Here is an 18842-nt window from a genome sequence, read left to right as displayed (position 1 = left end):
TTTCATGTGCAATATGATGAATGTCTCTCTGAGGAAGTTCCCCCCCCCCTCCCCTCCTCCTTTCACGATCTGACTGATCATATACTATCTTTACAGTGTGGTGGTCAGTTTCAGTGGTCACTGGTCCTGCAGTGAAGCCAGAGAAAGGCCAGGAAACTCCACTGCAGTTTCAGAGAGCGTGTCTGGATCACGGCTCCTGAAAAGTGGGGCGGGAGGTTGTGAGAAGAAGACGATGACCTAGTTTTCTGTGTATCTATGACGGCGTCACATGGTTACCTTTTGGAGGGGGGAAAAAAATGAACAAAGCCTGATGGTTTCAACAACAATAACCTCAGAAGGTCGTCGATCACATCGTGGTGTTTTCCCAGTTGTCACGAAAGTGTCGGAAGTGCAGATGAATTCGTATTTTACTCGTTAATTTCTGAATCATTCCAAGAACTCTCTGTCCGTTCGGGCATGAAATTTAATACGGAAAAAAAATCGTACCCAACAATTGTCACTACTTTTCACGTATTTATCTCACAATAATTTACAATTACAACAAGCATATAGATAGATAGATAGATAGATAGATAGATAGATAGATAGATAGATAGATAGATAGATAGATAGATAGATAGATAGATAGATAGATAGATAGATAGATAGATAGATAGATAGATAGATAGATAGATAGATAGATAGATAGATAGATAGATAGATAGATAGATAGATAGATAGATAGATAGATAGATAGATAGATAGATAGATAGATAGATAGATAGATAGACGGACGGACGGACGGACGGACGGACGGACGGACGGACGGACGGACGGACGGACGGACGGACGGACGGACGGACGGACGGACGGACGGACGGACGGACGGACAGAGAGACAGACAGACAGACAGACAGACAGACAGACAGACAGACAGACAGACAGACAGACAGACAGACAGACAGACAGACAGACAGACAGACAGACAGACAGACAGACAGACAGACAGACAGACAGACAGACAGACAGACAGACAGACAGACAGACAGACAGACAGACAGACAGACAGACAGACAGACAGACAGACAGACAGACAGACAGACAGACAGACAGACAGACAGACAGACAGACAGACAGACAGACAGACAGACAGACAGACAGACAGACAGACAGACAGACAGACAGACAGATAGACAGATAGATAGATAGATAGATAGATAGATAGATAGATAGATAGATAGATAGATAGATAGATAGATAGATAGATAGATAGATAGATAGATAGATAGATAGATAGATAGATAGATAGATAGATAGATAGATAGATAGATAGATAGATAGATAGATAGATAGATAGATAGATAGATAGATAGATAGATAGATAGATAGATAGATAGATAGATAGATAGATCGGTGGTGGACTAGTGGTAGAAGAGACAGACTGGAAAGTCACTGGTTCGAGGCCACGGACTGACAAAAACATACCTGGAAATGGAACAGACCTGGAATTGCTGAAGTCCAGCAGGACACTGTCCAAGTGCCCCTGAGCAAGGCACCTTACTCCCCCCAACATCTGCTCCCAGGGTGCTGTCCATGGCTGCCAACTGCTCTATGTGTTCAGGGGTCAAAAGCAGAGGACAAATTTTACATGTGGTGTGTCTGTGCATGTGTGTGGGACCAATAAAGGAATCTTATACATAGATACTACATCTACGTCTACATAGACGTACAGCTTTTTTACTGTACTTACTTGGGATTATTTTCGCAATATTCCATCATATTTTATAAACTGATTTTCCCGTGAAATCTTAATTTAAAACATTAATATGAGTGTTAAATACATAAAGTGGAGTCACAACTACCATATTTCCCTCTGAAATGTGTCGGAGTGGGGTATAAAGAACCAGAACATTTTAAATCTTCCAGCACAACACAGATTGTTCCTTGGCTGTGTTCATTTTCCAACCACTAACTAGTGGTTTTCTTGATGAGACAGAGGCCTGTGTGCTGGTGACTGGGTGCCTCTTCCCTTTAATTTACTGTTGATTTCATCATGATTCATTTACCATCAATTCTCCCTCAGTCAGACACGTTAGGAAGGACCTCACCACGCAGTAATAACACAATCACACGCTGCGACACAAAGAGCAACAAATGTACTGTATGTCCGTGATGCTGGTTTAACGCAGGTCTCACTGGATTGGGGCACACACTGTGTCATATATTTACATTCGATTGAATACGAAATAATCACAGATATTGCTCTCAGGTTGAAATTAAATGTTGAAACCGTATTGTTTCTGTGATGTGCTTTACTTAGGAAAAGGAAAAGGACTCGGATACTGTGCATCCGTGCGGAGGTTTCATCTACAAGCACATTTGCCTATTTCCCTATTTACCCGTTACATCACACTTCCAGTGTAATACTCATTTTCTGTTGTTATTACCCTTTGAAATATGAAACAGAAACCGTGACTTCCCTTTAAAAAAAACGTGGGCTGGAAGCTTGACGAGGAAATTACATTATATGACGTTTTAGTTTTCTTATTGCTGATGCCCCGAGGAGGAGGAGGGAATCCCCCCGAGGGAGCATATATAAATCTGTCCGATAAGAAGGTGGCGGCACAACACGATCCTGCTGATTTACCAGCTTCACCACAGATCTCTATCTCCAGCTCAGACAATGGAAAACTTTCATTTCTGTAAGTCACAGGCCGCAGTGCACTGTCTTCCTTTTGTTAACATGTTTTAACCTCAGCCTGCTGCAGAATGATCCCACTGGTTTTAATCTGCTCACCATTGAAACCAGTGTGTGTCTGCTTGTCCCTCAGACCTCTCCAGCTGTGTCCTCCTGCTGGCCCTCGGCTGGCCCTCAGCCACTGGACTCCCGCTGCGCACGGACACAAGCCCCCAGTGCGCCCGGCTCTTCAGGGACCTCCTGCTGAACATCACCGAGCTCCGGAACAACGTGAGTACAAGCAGTGGTGTATAAAGTACTTGAAAGCCATACTTGAGTAAAAGTACAGATATCTTACCTGAAAGTGACTTCGGTAAAACCGTCAGAAAATTACTTGAGTAAAAGTCTTAAAGTAGCTCATATTAAAAGTACTTAAGTATCAAAAGTATCTGGTGTTGAAATTAACTTAAGTATCAAAAGTAAAAGTACAAGTACCAATTTAAAAATGCAAAGTGCTTTTTATAGTAGGCCTATACAGACACAAAAAAAACCAAAATGTGTCTCCTCAAGATTTATCTCAACTGACTGAAAAATTATAACAACAATATGAATATAATGTATATAATGTATAATTTTACAAATTTTGAACCCTAGATGAGAGAGAGAGAGAGAGAGAGAGAGAGAGAGAGAGAGAGAGAGAGAGAGAGAGCTGCGCCAACCTCCGCTGCTCAAGTAACGAGCCAGTTTGAGAATGTAAGAAGTAGAAAGTACAGATATTTGTGCTCAAATGTAACGAGTAAAAGTAAAAAGTCGTCAGGAAAAGAAGTACTCAAGTAAAGTACAGATATGTGAAAAATCTACTTAAGTATTTCTACTTCGTTACTTCCCACCACTGGTGAGTACAAGTCGCTGAGACGTGATGATACTGTGATGCAGAGCCACTGAAATCTGCTTTGTTACTTATAACGAGTTCCTTTATGTTGTCCCTCAGAGTATCTTATGCCACGGCATCATATCGGATAAGGTGGCGATGAGGACAGCTGAGACATCCCTGGCCTGCGCGCCCACTCTCACTGAGGTGGGTTCATTTATCACCATTGCTGTGATTCTAATTATTGTAAATCTATGAATAATTGTAAATCCCAACACAACCCTGACTTGTCTTCGCTTTTTACCTGAGGAAAATGTAAATCCTGCAGTTTTTTGTGCATATTTTAAGTGAAATGAGGATTCAACAGCCTGATCATTTCAGCTTTTACAAACTTTTACTCTGTGGTTGAACTTGTAATGAATGATCTGAACGCTCCAGAGACGCCATAGGGCACCAGACCTGAAAATCAAATTGTCCAACAAACTGCTCATGTTTCAAACCTGTCTTCCTCCTCACAGAACCCGGGCTGCACGATGCAAAGAAATTCATCCTTTAGTAAGGTATGTGGTGGTTTCTATTTATTTTTTAATGTTTTCGTTTGTATGTTATAAATTAGAGATCTACCTTCTTTGCTTTACATTTGTTACAAACAAATAAAAAAACACATATCGTTAAAGCCGACACATGACTGGTGGAATTTTCTCTTGTCTTGACAGAGTGAATGTTTGAGCAACATCATGAAGGACTTGATTTACTATGAAGCTGTTATTAGCTCTTACCTCAAGACCCCGCTCAGAAGTCCTGAAGAAGAAGAAGCACTTCTGAGACCAACTCTGGGAACAATAAAGAGCTTGAAGGTGTGTTTATCATGCATGTGTAGGAGGGGTGAACACACAAAAACAGAAACAGATTGAGAATCTCCTGGGAAATAACATTTTCATGTTGCCTGATGAAATCTTCCTTTATACAGAACTGCTCCCTCATGCCGAATGAAGAGAATGACTCCTCAGAGGTAATTTTCCATTGCTTCTTTTTGTTGTTTGTTCCCCATTTACTCTACTTAAAGTCTTTCAAAAGAAAGGGTTAAAAAACTTCCTGGTTCATCAAGGAAATTCAGGTCTTTTTGGTGCAAAACCTGCAGGTGAATACTGTGTCCTACTGTTGTCTTTCAGAAGGACGCTGCCCAGATGTGGGGGGACAATTCCTACGATAACAGACAGGAGATGTGCAAGATGATGAAGGGCTTCTACGTCCGAACCATCACCATCAACCGAGCTGTGAGCTACATCACCTCGGGAGACCACAAGGAGTAAACTACCTGCAGCCTCATCTTCATCACCATCATCCTTCCAATCAGTGCCACAGAATCTCCTTTAAATCATCACAACTTCACAACAACTTCTTGATCTTTCACTACCACCACTTGTACCTACAACTACTGACCGAGTAGTTCTTCACACTGCACATGCTGCATCACTGTCTGCATGGTTACAGCTCAGGCATAAGCTAAGCTGACTCGATACCAGCCCCTTCTCCCATGAGAGTTGAAAGAGTCAGCCTGTTGCTAAGGTTAGCAGTGGAGGCCATGTTGGCCTTTTTACACTTATGAATGTAATCCAATATTTGGCGTAACGTGTCTATTTATCTTTTTATGAATCTATTTATTAAGACTATTTATTTGATGGCCTGTGATGTTATTTATTGAAATTTATATTAAAGTATTTTTTTGGTATCATGCTCTGTTGTGGAAGGGATTCTTTTGTTTTTGTATGAAACTGGAACTGACACTGTTCGAACGAGAATGGCTCGCGGCAGAGTTAATTCCGCCGCCAAGTCCCCTAGTGATACACTTTAATTCATCAGGTCCTGATTTTCTATACGATCTGCACACACTCGTAAATATCAGTCCCATAAACATATCTGAACTTTTTTTCATTAAGATCAATGAATTGTTATGTGAGAAAACCTTTATTTCAAAAGTATATAAATGGCCACAGACCTGATAGACAACAATTGATTGGATTGTTGGTTTTAACCCTGTTTTCTGTAAGTAAACATTACTACATAAGATCAGAGTTACAGAGGCCAAATCTGCAGTTTTTCCAAAATAGCACCGAGATATCAGGAAAGGGTATCACACAAATCTCTAATGTTTTTCACCTAGTGGTCACTAAATTTAACTGAAATATTTTGGGGTATTTTTACGCTTAGTTTTAATTCCTACATCTATGAAATGAGCCTGGAAAAGTTGATTCAAACTAAAGGAATGTTGCCTGGCCTAAACTCACACAGGTAGAAAACATAACCCCAGAACCCGAATGGGAAGTTTGTGTTTTTTACATTATACATTTTGTACAACACGTAAAAAAATACAAAAATAAGAGATATGAGTCTCAGGAAAGCAGGAACAGTTTCACAATTCAAGTTTGACAAATAATAACTGACCTTTCTTTCAACTCCTTTCTAAGAGTTAGATAACAGATAAAAAACATGAACAGGTAAAAAAACAGACTTACAAAAGAAATCACAGGTTTGAAAAAGTTGGTAAAAAAACAAAGATATGTACAGGACACATTGTGCACAAATATAAAACATAACATAAAACACACAAATTAGTTCAGTAATTCAGTCCGCAATGCTTTGGACAACAGACAGTAAATAAAGATGGACAACATGACAGCTGCCAAACAGTGAAGCCAAAGTGTCTTGATCGTCACCTGGTGGCTGGGACAAGGAGTAAAGTAAGAAGTCAAATAATTATTATACTTTTTTTTACTTATATTATTATTTGATGTTATAAAACTAGCTGAAACATCATGATTGACAGCTGAGACTGACTCACGATTGGTCAGGCATGTGTATCTGCGAGACCACATTAGAACCGTGTTCATATTTTGGATATTTAAGCTTATTTTCAAGTATGGGAGGAAGTGGAGACACGTTGTCCATCTATATTTACAGTCTATCTATGCCTTGGACGGTCACATGTACGTTCATGTGGTGTAATGCCTAATCGTTTTATAAAAAGTCCAGAAATCTTGCATTCAAAACTGAAACAAAATTTTCCTGATTTTTGCAGTTCAAACACTGCAGCACCTACATTTACATCAGTTACTAGCTACACAATTAGCTGCTAAATATCTCAATGACCTTTACCTGAAAACAAGCTACCTCTACTGGTCATTTTAGAACCTCATAATGCTCAGCATCAAATTCTGGCTACACAAAGATGCCTTTAGCTAAGGCTCGTCTATTCTGTTTTACAATCAAAGGACCACGTTTGAAGAAAATTAAGGAAAATGCCTGAACGGACATAAGACAAAAAAACTCCTCGCATAGATCCACGTCCAGAAAAATGTCCAAAAGAGAAACAAAGTGAGGGAAGAGCTGATGTTTGGTCAAGAGGTTGACTCTGTGTCGCTGTGTCCCTGAGATCCTTTCTCCTCTGTGATGGCAGAGGAGCAGATCAGTCTTCTTAGGTCAAATCCCTTTTTCACTTCGCTCCTTGATTGTTCATCATATCTGAAAATAGAAGAATAATAATCACCCATCTTTCCCACTGGATAATAATCCCGAAAACACAAAAAGTTCTGCAGTTTATTACCTTGCAGTGTCTGGCGGACCTCGTTGGGTAAGTCGTCCAGGTCCTCCACGCTGTTATACAGGTGGTTCGCTGTGGCCTCTCCCGGCCGCCTCCTCTTCCACTCCACCAGCATCTTCAGCTTCTGCATTGTCACGTCACTTTTCTCCGCTGCCTGGATGTCGTCCAGGTCCCTGGAGTTCAAGTCCAGATAGATGGCCACCTGCTTCCACTCCTTCCCGAGCCGCTTGGCCACCAGCAGGAGCTGCTTCTCGGACATGTCCTGGCACTGAGTCATCGCTGTCTTCACTCCATCTGGAAGAGGACACACAACACACAACACACACACACAGGTCCTTCATTTCAGTACAATTTTCCACAGAAATTTGCATGAGGGAATAGTTGAGGTGTGGACTGGTTTCTCTTGAGCTGACTTGGGGAAATTACAATGGAATATTAGGGTTACAGACTAAAGTCGTACTTTAGCGAGAAAAAAAGTAATTATACTACTTGGATAAAGTAATTTAACGAGGAAGATGTGATTTGAAAAATAGTTGTAATTTAATGATCAAAAGCCATAATACTATGAAAAATAAAGTAAATAAATATATATATTTGTAATTTCCTGAGAAAAAATTTATTTAACGAGACAAGTTGCAATATTACGGAAATGTAGTTGTATTTTAATGAAAAGGTCGTAATATTGTGACAACACAGTCATAACAAAGTTGGGCCTGAAGCTCTTCTAAAGACAATAGTTAACAGATGTAGCAGGAAGTTACCGGACTCATCCTGCCACCGAGGCCTTTTCATGGCTGATTCTTCTTCGGAGGGGCTGCTGCTCCTCTGTCTGCCTGTGTCAAACAAAAAGGAGGTGAGTCAAGCTGCAGCAGCTGAAAGACAGATTGTGATGTAAAAATCTGGTCTAGTTAAAAAGAAGAAACAAACTTACTGCTTGTCCTCTTCCGTGGCTTCTTTTCGGTGTTGTCCACACAATCACCTAAGTAAAGAGCAAAAGATTGAACATCAGTAGATGTAACATAGAAAAATATGTGATGTTTATCCTCAACACCTAGAGGGTTTTAACGTATCGGACTAAAAGCACTGGTACCTTCTCGGATGGTGGCGGACCACACTGTCTCCTCAGACTCGATCTCTATAAGAGACAATTTAAACGGAGGCGGCTGCTCGAAGAAAGCTTCAAAGTAGCCTTTCATTTTGGTCACTGCCAGGGTGAACTTCAAATCCTGCACAGAGAAACAAACACAATGTAACTGTGCAGCCGGCGCTTTAAAAAAATAACAATGAGTATTTTTGTGTTCGCAAATCTTATTAACCTGAGGTTTGATGTCTCCCTCCGGCTCGCTAAGGAGACGATACGTCCTCTCGTCCAGTTTACACGTGGGCGGCTTCTCTATCTGACTGTAACGTTTCTTGTAGCACCGCACTTGTTTGGACACATCCTGAATTTCACCAGGACAACGGAGGAAGGACAAAATGAAACATGAGATATGTCGGTTTGTCGCGGGCGTTGAGCAGCCTGGTGATAAACATTCAGTAGAAAGACAGAGCGGTTCAGCTGTGGTCAGTGATGACACTTCAGTCGGGGGAAAAAAGGACAAGTTTGGGCCAGGTTACGATAAATGTTGGACGATTACTCACCAGCTGCATCCTCCCAAACGATCACACGACCACAATCATACTTCCTGAGTGAATTTAGATTGAAGCTTCATAGCTGTCAAAGTTACGTAATGCATTTACAGTAATACCCACACTCCAGGCCTCGATGCCGATACATACCACAGTGAACAAAGGCCATTCTTAAAATAAAACAAATTACTATAAGCTGCACCACAGGGGACGGATGATGTCATTGACAGCGAGTCAGAGATCAATCATCAGATGCAGAAATTTATATATATGCATTTTAACATCCTGTATATCCTCATCACAACAAACTTATGTCATCATATTACACAAACCTGGAAACCTGGTTTCGTGTGATAGCATCAAAGAGAGCGCAGACACAAAAACAAACGAGAAGTGAAAGTCGTGTTCTGACTCGGACTCTTCATATTTTTCAGTCTCTCTATAAGTGAGGCATTTTGCTGGAGTTTTATCAAGTGAGAAGTTTCTTTATATCAAAATTTAGGGAGACTCTGTCATTGGTCCCATGAATGGAATATTTAGTTTTTGCTTCGTTTGTCCACAAGAGTTTTATTTTTGCTCTCGTTTCAAGGGAAAAATGAAAAGACACATAATATGGTGATTGAAAGTGACAAGTTATGAGAAGGTTCCCACGCTGACAAATGAAACTTGACTGAATCATATTATTTGGAATGGGGTAGTTAGTTAACCCAAAAATTTAAATTCACTCAGTATCTACTTATCTACGTGTCTGAGTTAACAAAAATACTTTTGGAGTTTTCTTCGGGCCAAGAGGGAAACACTTCACCCGCCCCTCCATCGGCATAGCGGATAATGAGTGAACTTTAATTTTTGGGTGAACTACTCCTCTAAGGCTCTCTATCGCTATGCCCAATTATAGATCCAGAAACAGAAAGAGCATTTCACTGTACTCTGTTTTTATTTCATCCGTATCTGTGGACGTCTTCTGAAAGCTGAAAGGCTAAACTGACGAAACGGGGCAGTCCCACTGGATATCTTTGGGGGGGGGGTGTAGCCAGTAATTCAAGTGAAACAACAATGAGACGTGAGGACGAGGGTAGAACTTTTTGAGAGAAGACTTTGCAAGTTGGTAAAAAACTACAAGCATGTACATGATGTTACTTTGCTCGACCTCTGGGCGAATCGAGGGTCAATTTCACAACCTCGGTCTCAGACACCATGTTTGTGGTTGACAGTGACGATTTACTTAATTTGAAACAAATGCGTTCACAATCATATTCTTAATCATTCATTAACTTATCAATCCTCTTTCTTACACAAAGACAGCATACATGAGTTCACCAACACTTACGGTGATGTCTGAGCGGCTGTTGGTGGCCAGGTAGATGTGGAAGCTGTAGTTGTTGTTGTTGCAGTCGCTGCCCAGCTGCTTGTAGACCAGGACCACGCCGTGGTGCTCCACAGGCTGGCTCGTCTGGATGATGGGACCCACGGGGGACAGGGACGTGACGTTCCATTTCACGTGGCTGCCCGAGTGGTCCACTGTCGGCTCGATGAGCGGACGGTTGTTCTTTATGTGCAGGACGCTGAAAGTCATCTCATTATCAGGATCTGTGTGAAGATGATAAAAGGTTTTATGGTTTTATTAGAAGAGATAATTATACTCATTACTATGAATTGTTTTGTGTGAAAAGGCCCTGACATGGGTCATATCTTCATTAATCCAGAATTCACAGTTCATTTTTATATCAAAATCCAATTTAAAAGTAAGTGCTAATGTTATATTTTTTATTAAAATGAAAGGATAAATATTTTCTCATTCTACACATCATTAACTCCATTTCACAGGGAGCTGCACGGAGGAGGAAAATCTCCATGAACAATCAAACACAGGTCTCATATTCTCATCATAGGCCGGAGAAAACCTTCATGTTCTCACCAGCCAGGCAGACGGAGTGGGGGAACTGGATGGACTTGAGGACGGACGCGTCCTTGTTGACCGTGTCCACGTTGAAGATGGGTCCCGCATATTTCCAGGAGTCGCGGAGGAAGGCGCCAAACTTGGACCAGGACAAGACCGAGTACCTGACGAGGACCCGCTCCGAGGCTTCGAACACCAGGCCGGTGACCGAGCACTCGTACGTCCCCTCGTCTTCCAGCTGCACCCTAGAAACACACCGAGTCAGTGACGAAGCTCAGAATGAGAAGGTGGCACGGAGATGCAGCGCCGCACTCACTGTAATCGTCCCTTGGAGATCCTCCTGGGGGTGACCAGCTCATTGCCATGGCTCTGTTTAAACACACCAACACAGCTTGTTCATTTGTTTTGCAAAAAACGAGTAAAAATTAAAATGAGGAGGGAAGGTGAGGGGGGCTTATCCAAGTTTTTCAAGGTTGTTAATTACATCTATACACGTTTAATCAAGAGCAATCAGGCAAACATGACATTTCAAATCAGCTCATTTTGCTACAACGGCGTCTGGTGTCTCTGCTCACCTGTTGGATGGCTTTGCACTTTTCACAGCATATTTTAATCCTCTCATCTGTCAGAAAGCACGACATCACATTAGGTTTTATTTAACAGGACGTGTGCTGCTGTCTCTGGTGCATCAGTTATAATATCAGCTCACCTTTCCCATTTGAAACCTCCGCTCTGGGTCCATCAGCTGACTCTAAAACAGGGAGAGAAAAATATTTAAGTTAGATATTATCACATGAAAATGATACAGTGTATCAGACGCAGAAATCCTGGGCTACACCCTCCCCAAACTTTTAACATCATGAGCCAGTTGTTTTGCTGGTTGTGAGGGTGGAGCGCTCCCAGTCACATCCAGTTCTGTGTTTAATAAAAGGCCGGAAGAGTCCGCCATTTAATTATCTCATATGGCTGCAATTAAGATGTGGTTATGGCTGTAGTTCAATGAGTTACCACTCAAGGCAACTATGACAACAAGCCGACGTGGCGCTCCAGATGTAAAACAAACAATTTGAAAAGAGACATCTTGTGATTTTCAGGGGTTCTTTCCTCTAGTTTTTTTTGTTTATGTAAAAGTTTAGCAAAGTTAAATAGCCTCTTTACGGGAGAGAAAAAGATGATCCTGAAACACCCCGTCAGTAGTCCAATACTTTGGCATGTTCCCAAATGCCCACCTAGTGGAGTAATCTGACACAGCCCCTAACAAAGCCGGGTAAAGCAAGAGCGAAGGCCGACATTTTCTACACGCGTTAGAAGCAGTTGACCAATCACAGCAGAGTGGGCCAGCTGGCCAATCACAGGCGACTGTGTTTTACCAGGAGGAAAGCCTTAAAGAGACGGGGGCTAAAACCAAGTGTTTCAGACAGAGGCTGAAAAGAGGAGCTGCAGCAATGGACATTTTGAGGAAAGTTATGTTTTCTGAATCTTCAAGTAATAACACTAATTAAAATTCTAGACCCGAAAATTTGCATAATACGTCTCCTTTAAAAAGTAGACTAATTGCTAAGTCTTAACAAGGCAGGTACTGATATTTTAAAGACATGAACTGTCTCACCTGGTTGAGACTCCTCTGCCTCGGGTTCTTCAGTTTCTAAAAAAAACACGACAGAGACTAATTAAGTAAAACTGTTGGAAAAATGATAATTTCTAAATCTTATTCAAAATATATATTTGTTTACCTTCTTCGCCTCCATCCTTCACAGCTGAGCCTTCTGGTTAAAAGTTAAAAAAGGGAAAGAAAAAAGGGGGGTGATGAACAAAGAGTTGAGCTGGTAATCATATTTCCATTCAAATTGGAAGTTATTCCATTAAGACATGATGTGTAAAATTCGGTTGAACTGTGTCCCTTACCAGAGTCCCCCCCCTCCTCTTCATCCTCATCATCCTCCTCAGAGCTCTCCTCAGTGGATGTTCCTGCGTTCTCTGTTCGATAAATAATATGTTTAGTTATAAACAAAGGAAATTAATGTCACAGCCAATGAGCTTTTCTGCAGATGACTCAAATATCACGAGTTATGTGGAAAAGGTGAAATGTTTTGGTGAAATCTTTGTGCTCACCTGAACTACTGCCGTCACTTTCTGCCCGAGGATCTGCAACGGATCAGCAAATGGTTTGAGGTTAGTCCTGTTCAGTCTTTAAAAACATTGGAATTCATGTAAAAATCCATCTTTTTAATAACTACCATCATTTTATGATTAGTACCTCCAACAAGGAGGTTTGTTTTTTAGCAGGATTGCGTAAAAACTACAGATTTTTGACATTTGAACCAAGTTCCCAGGGAATAACCATGAATTTTAGATTTCATGATCTGCCTGGTTTTGTAGGCTTAGCATGAGTGGAAGGGGGCTGCTGGAGAGTTATGCACTTTACTGGGAATTCTGGTTACTCCACCAAGGAGGTTAGATTTTCACCTGCATTTGTTTCTTTGTTAGTCTGTTACTTTGGATTCCACCAAATCGACTGGACAGATGACTACAAAACCTGGTGGAAGGTTGTGATATGGGTCCGAAAAGAACCAATTAAACGTTGGAGCGGATCCAGGAATTTCTTCACTTTCATTAACGTCGCAAAATATATTATATATATTCAAAATTGTCCCTGATTTCTCAGAGAATTCGTGGATCTTGGCGAAACAAACAAGCTTAAGGCCCTTAGATTTACAGAGGTAAGCACTCATTTATCGCCATTTCAGTTAACACCTAACCATATAACAGAACAGAGAATCGCGGCATCATAAGAGATACGGCATTACTTCTAAAGCTTTGATAACAGTTCTGTGGTTAGCACATTGCCAACTGTTAATGAATAACCAGTAATGGGCTTCAGTGGGAGTCAAGCTGTTCAGTGTCTCATGTTGATTTAACCTGAAGGAGAACAATAACTCTGCCATAAAAACATGATAATGCACCTGATAAGGAAAATATTCACACTCTACACTACATTCAAAACGTTCTTCTACTTTCATTTCTATGCTTTCATATTTCCATCATTCCTTAGCAGCTGAACTGTGGCACCCTGTGAAGCAGCCTGTGGTAAGTGCCATGCATTAACATCCTGGCACATTTATACAGATGGGTCCAGAGGAGCTGCAGCTTCTCCTCTCTTCCCAGCAGTGAACGTCTGCAGACCGGGCCATCTGGCAAAGTGCCTGGCCGACTAATGGATGGAGCCCGTCCTCCCTGGCCCACAGAGTTTTATCTTAGACTAACAAGCAGATGCTGCCATCGGCGTTCCACTCGCAGCACCACCCTCATCCATCTCTCCCCTCCACTTCGCTCGATCGGTCTGCTTCACCCCTCCCTGCACTCGCTCCCCCCCCCCATTTCTCTCCCTTTGTCCTCATATGCCTCCCACAGCCAATCTCTTCCTCTGCTGCCGCTGCCTCACAGCTGAGCCAGCAGGCACCGCTCCTCACTCTGGCACGGTGGCTGCCCTTCATCAGACTGACAAACAAGGTGGCGAGCAAAGCTCCCACGCAGATACACACACATGCATGTGCAACCACACACTCACTTATTTACAGCGTTAAAAAGTTTGGATGCTTGGATGGGTGTTGACTGCCATCTGCTGGTCCTAAATCATAGTAAAACCAAGAGCATGAATATGTGGATATGTGTTGTGCAGGCTGGGCGACACGGCCAAAAATCAACAGGGTAAAAGTTTTCATATCGGTCGACATCGAAAATGATCAAGATAAAAGTCACGTTATTATTGTCTTTTATCTCATTTTACTCCTGAGTGGAGGTTGTGGTTTTTAACGCTTTCTAATGAGCAAAAATGACAAATACTTTACAAATGTGAGCTAGATCAAGTTTGTGTTATATCTCCACAGTGCATAAGCAATCAATTGATATACAGTACATCAGCTTTTAGTCCAATTAATGAAATAGTGTGATGATTATAGATATTTTTTCATTACATATTTTAACAGAATTCTGCCTGAGACATTGTTATGATTGGAAACTTGATGAATTTCAAATGAACATTTTCACGTTGGCACAAAATGTGGTCACTGAAAAGAGATCCTAATGAGTTCCAGACAATGTGGTAAACAAGTTGTAAATAAAGATTTAGAGCTGACATATTTGATCTGTAGTGGCAGCAGCTTGAGTTGACGTATCATCAACACGTCATAGTGCAGCACTCCTAATCATCACCAGTTGCAAATGTCTGTCTACTATAACCAGCTCGACTTGTTTGCATTTGATACTTTATTCCAAAAATGATCTGGCACTAGCTCAAAAGCCCTTAGATCGAAAATACAAATTGAATATTATATAAGCGCAAACCTGGGCCAACTGGTAACCGGGTGACTGTGCCTATAGGCAAATGATATGGAAATCAGGAGAGCAGCTGAGGACGAGAGGAAAGTGGAAAGGGAGGAAGAAATTATATAAACTAGAATGGCACTCAGAAGGACCTTCAAGGCCCCAACAGTCGATTTAACCTGCACCAAATTACACACACTACATGTCTGCTTTTTTTCACCTAGATCCATGAATTAATCTCTGGGAAAATTGGTGAAAACGTTGGTAATGCTGCTACAAGCAGGTAATAAGAAGAGGTGAATGGAAACTTTCTACATGTTAAAACGCTGCCAGGACAAAGCACCGTCACTGTCTAAAAGAAACAACCCAGACATGTGTAGACTCACATGTGCTAATTGAGGAAGTCAAAGGAGAGAGGGAATCCATTAACGGGTGGGAGGGAGAGAAAGAGAGAATGAAAATGGGTTAATGTTTACCTTTGTTTTCGGGCGCGGGGATATCTCCATCCCTGCAGGGCAGAAGAGTTAAAGTTCAGACAAATATAAATCACATTACAAAGAGCGTGTGCAGGGGACGTGGGGTGAAAGTTAAGGAATTTAGTGTCGGACAGTGACGGCTGTTAAAGTTGTGCAGCTGCAGGCTCCCATGGCAGCCTCCACCACTTCTGCTTTTTGAACAAACAGGAAACGTGCGCAAGCTGCCTGCATCTCACTTTCTCACACTTACGACAGCAGATCGCCCTGCTGAATGATAGATTCACCTTCCCACCCAAACTCCCGCTCTGACCCACTTCCTGAGCAGCGGCGATGATGCAGGAAATAAGACATGGAAAGATACTGTGAACAGCTTCTATGACTGAGAGCCAGACTCAGCAGGAGGGTTGGATTACTAATATATTTACCTATATTCAGTGGTCATGTTGTGATGAAATGACTGTATAGTGTCATTTGGCAAAATACTGATTGTAAATTATTGTAAAACTAACAGTATGAGTAACCGAAAGGTTTATTTCACAGTGCATATCAATTTGGATTTATTTCATATGACTATGCAACATTTGCCATATAATACTCTTGTTGTATTGTTCGTATTATAGAAAGAGATAGGGTTACCTCTATTGCTCCTCAGGGGGAAAACTTTGTCAACGTAGAACAAAAAAAACACAAAACATCGACAGAAACATAGAGACAAGATATAAAAAAACATCACCTCTACAGTCAACAACACCAGGCCGAGCCACAGAGGATGGACATAGTTCCATAGCAACAGCAAGAGGATACATAGAAGTCAATACAAAAACCAACATAGGATCCAGCTCCACTTCAGTCAATCCATTAGACTGCAGACAAATCATATGCAAATAATCTCTGCAAACACTGAATGAATAATACTTTGAAAAAGCAGCTGCAGGTACAAAAGACCTTCTGGTCTATTATATTGGGATGTGTCTGCCCTGCACAGCAGACATTGAGTTCTTCCTGACTACTCAGCACTCTGAATCTTTGGATTTGTACAGCACTTGAATATCCAGAGGTGTAATTTATCAAACAAACAATGAGACGAGTACAACACGCAACATTTCTGATGTTGTGTCTGATCACAGGACTGGAGCAACCTGTTGACGCAGTCTGAGCGTGAAGCAACACGCCTCAGATCCAACCGCGGGAGAAAAATAAGAGGAAAACAGCCAGAGGGCCCAACCCCACGAGTTCACCTCCGGCTGAAAAAATAGGTCACTTACCACCTTCCACCTTTTCCTGTTTCGCTCCCTCAATTGTTTAGTTAAACTGGTTGATCAAAGCAGAATGATGTATCAGAGAATTGGAATCATTAAGTCGGGTCTTTCATTGGGCGTCTGTTGAACGTGATAAAGCGCTGTGGTTTTCCTTTGTGCTCAAACATCTGTCCAGGAAACAGCGTTTTTTTCTTTTCTCCAAGGTCAACTCGGTGGAGGCGGCTCTGCCAGACACCACAACAACACTCAGGCTCATCGGTCGCCATGGCACTCATCTATCGCTCTGAGCAAAGTTTGCTTTCTCACTGCTCAGACGTACACACACTCCCTTGCATGAGCTCTCACACTTTCTCTGTTCTCACTCATTTCGGCCTCCCTCCTACGAAAGCACGCGATAAGAGAATCCTCTGTGAGGCGCTTGGGTTCGTGTCTGGTTTCAAGATAAAGGCCTCAACCCGCAACGGTGCCTTCCAAGATGTCCCATACACACAGTGCAGAGGGGGGGCATCTGTTTGTAGATAAACAACGGACATTTAATCATCAACATTGAACCTTGCAGGTTTCGAAATATTGCTCACCATCGATCGACCTTTATTCAGATTTTATCCTGTTAGAGCCACTGCTTCTCAAATAAAGTTTTCCTAAAGTTCAAACTACTTACACAGACATTAACTTCTAACTTTATGGAGCATTTTTTCATATGCAGTGTTACGATGTTTGCAGAAGACTGGGTTACAGTTTACACCCAGGGACTTTTCCAGCCCTCATGAGGTGAACGATACCCAGGCGACAACACAATAGTAACCACAGCGGAGAATGAGTCACGCTATCACATAACCCGTCTGTGGTCACAATATACAACAGATAATAAATATTGCATGGCTATAAAAGAGATTGGTATGAAGAATAGAACCTGTGGAACGTCTTTCTTAGTACCATCAACAATTATGATATACTGAGCAGAACGTTTTATGTTTACAATAGTTACATTAGCCATTTTTGTCCATTGTATGATAACATAACATCGACTTAAACACATATGGGCATTCTTCATCTATAAGGAGTTTTGTCTTTGTCTAATATCTATTGAGAAGGTTTTATTCACCTACATTTTGTCTTTAAATGTTTAGGATCTTTATTTATTACATAGGGTTAGGGCCAGGTGCTGCTCCAGTGCCACTCAGTCATACAGTGAGGGAAGTAGAGACTGTTGAGTTGTTTGTTTGACTTCAGATTAAAAACTTTTATGAGGATATATTATGTCATGAGATATTCATTCCTAATTAGGAGATAGTGTGTCGCAAAATGACTTAGGGGGTCATTGTTTTGAGTGGGTTATTCATTATGTTTAGATACAAAGTCAAGATTTTAAGGAACTGATCAATTGTTTGGAGATACTTGGTCATCATATTTAGATACTAAGTCATCATATCGAGATACTAAGTCATTATGATGAGGTACTAAGTCATTCATTGGAGATACTTACTCATTATCTTGCTAAAGGTTCTTATTATGATAACATACAGGGTTTTACTAGCAAAGTGGTGGCATTGTGTGTCCCTAACCGATAACAGATGCACCACCCTGCAACAATAGACTCTTCTTCACCACTTCCTGTTGACGCTGTTTCCACGATCATGTCGTCCGTGCATAAAAGGCCAACAAACCTAAACCCTGACGTGCAGCCCGAGGTTCTATTGATCATGTTCTGAAAGTCTTACCCGTCCTCCAGGTGACACGCCGCTCCGCAACTCGCCATCTCCGCCACCATCCCTCTCTCTCTCCCAGTGACCTCACTCCGTTACACTTTCGGTTCGTCCTGCGGCGGCTGCGCGTAAAAGCACCTGAGAGACAATCTGCTCATGGACCGTCTCTGTCCTCGTTGACCCGCTGCACAGGAAGAACTGCTCCAGTGTTTATCATCGGAGTCCTCGTGGTTATAAACATCAAGACAAACTTCTTCACATCACTTTTCCCGTCGTCTGCAGCATCACTTCCTAAAACGTAGCATCTGGATTTTGGGGAAAAGGAAGCCGCTGGTGCACGGTTTTTAAAAATCCAGCACAAGTCACTCGGGCATCGTGCAGCGCGGATGTGGATCATGTATTGTTTCCTTTCACAAACACA

At 41.7% G+C, this 18842-nt stretch overlaps 2 protein-coding genes across 2 annotated transcripts; one reads left to right on the top strand and one right to left on the bottom strand.

Moving 5' to 3' along the window:
• The first annotated feature begins 2662 nt into the window (after positions 1–2662).
• LOC133002900 (uncharacterized) lies at positions 2663–4840 on the top strand. The gene is made up of 7 exons (XM_061072491.1): positions 2663–2681; positions 2811–2947; positions 3648–3734; positions 4046–4087; positions 4244–4384; positions 4498–4539; positions 4700–4840. The coding sequence occupies exons 1-7, from the start codon at positions 2663–2665 to the stop codon at positions 4838–4840; spliced, it is 609 nt and encodes a 202-aa protein (XP_060928474.1).
• A 672-nt stretch (positions 4841–5512) lies between these two features.
• si:dkeyp-97b10.3 (uncharacterized) lies at positions 5513–18634 on the bottom strand. The gene is made up of 17 exons (XM_061073515.1): positions 18437–18634; positions 15457–15488; positions 12770–12802; positions 12563–12634; positions 12391–12423; positions 12267–12302; positions 11367–11408; positions 11233–11279; positions 10974–11026; positions 10676–10902; positions 10088–10347; positions 8445–8570; positions 8219–8354; positions 8060–8107; positions 7890–7961; positions 7132–7422; positions 5513–7049 (listed from the first exon to the last, which is right to left on the bottom strand). The coding sequence occupies exons 1-17, from the start codon at positions 18484–18486 to the stop codon at positions 7021–7023; spliced, it is 1587 nt and encodes a 528-aa protein (XP_060929498.1). The 5' UTR covers positions 18487–18634; the 3' UTR covers positions 5513–7020.
• Between the last annotated feature and the right edge of the window lie 208 nt (positions 18635–18842).

The sequence above is a fragment of the Limanda limanda genome, chromosome 6 (genome assembly GCF_963576545.1).
Source record: "Limanda limanda chromosome 6, fLimLim1.1, whole genome shotgun sequence".
Taxonomy (NCBI): Eukaryota; Metazoa; Chordata; class Actinopteri; order Pleuronectiformes; family Pleuronectidae; genus Limanda; species Limanda limanda.
The sequence above is the reverse complement of the archived record's forward strand: the minus strand, read 5'-3'. Positions and strand labels throughout refer to the sequence as shown.

What these genes read in the sequence shown, in the direction of transcription:
- LOC133002900 (XM_061072491.1), top strand. An exon ending in TCACCGAGCTCCGGAACAAC is followed by an intron (nt 2,948 to 3,647) that starts GTGAGTACAAGC and finishes GTTGTCCCTCAG; the next exon opens with AGTATCTTATGCCACGGCAT. An exon ending in GAACAATAAAGAGCTTGAAG is followed by an intron (nt 4,385 to 4,497) that starts GTGTGTTTATCA and finishes TCCTTTATACAG; the next exon opens with AACTGCTCCCTCATGCCGAA.
- si:dkeyp-97b10.3 (XM_061073515.1), bottom strand. Translation starts at nt 18,486, where the DNA reads ATGGTGGCGGAGATGGCGAGTTGCGGAGCGGCGTGTCACCTGGAGGAC. An exon ending in AGTGCAAAGCCATCCAACAG is followed by an intron (nt 11,027 to 11,232) that starts GTGAGCAGAGAC and finishes GTGTTTAAACAG; the next exon opens with AGCCATGGCAATGAGCTGGT. An exon ending in AGGGAGACATCAAACCTCAG is followed by an intron (nt 8,355 to 8,444) that starts GTTAATAAGATT and finishes TTCTCTGTGCAG; the next exon opens with GATTTGAAGTTCACCCTGGC.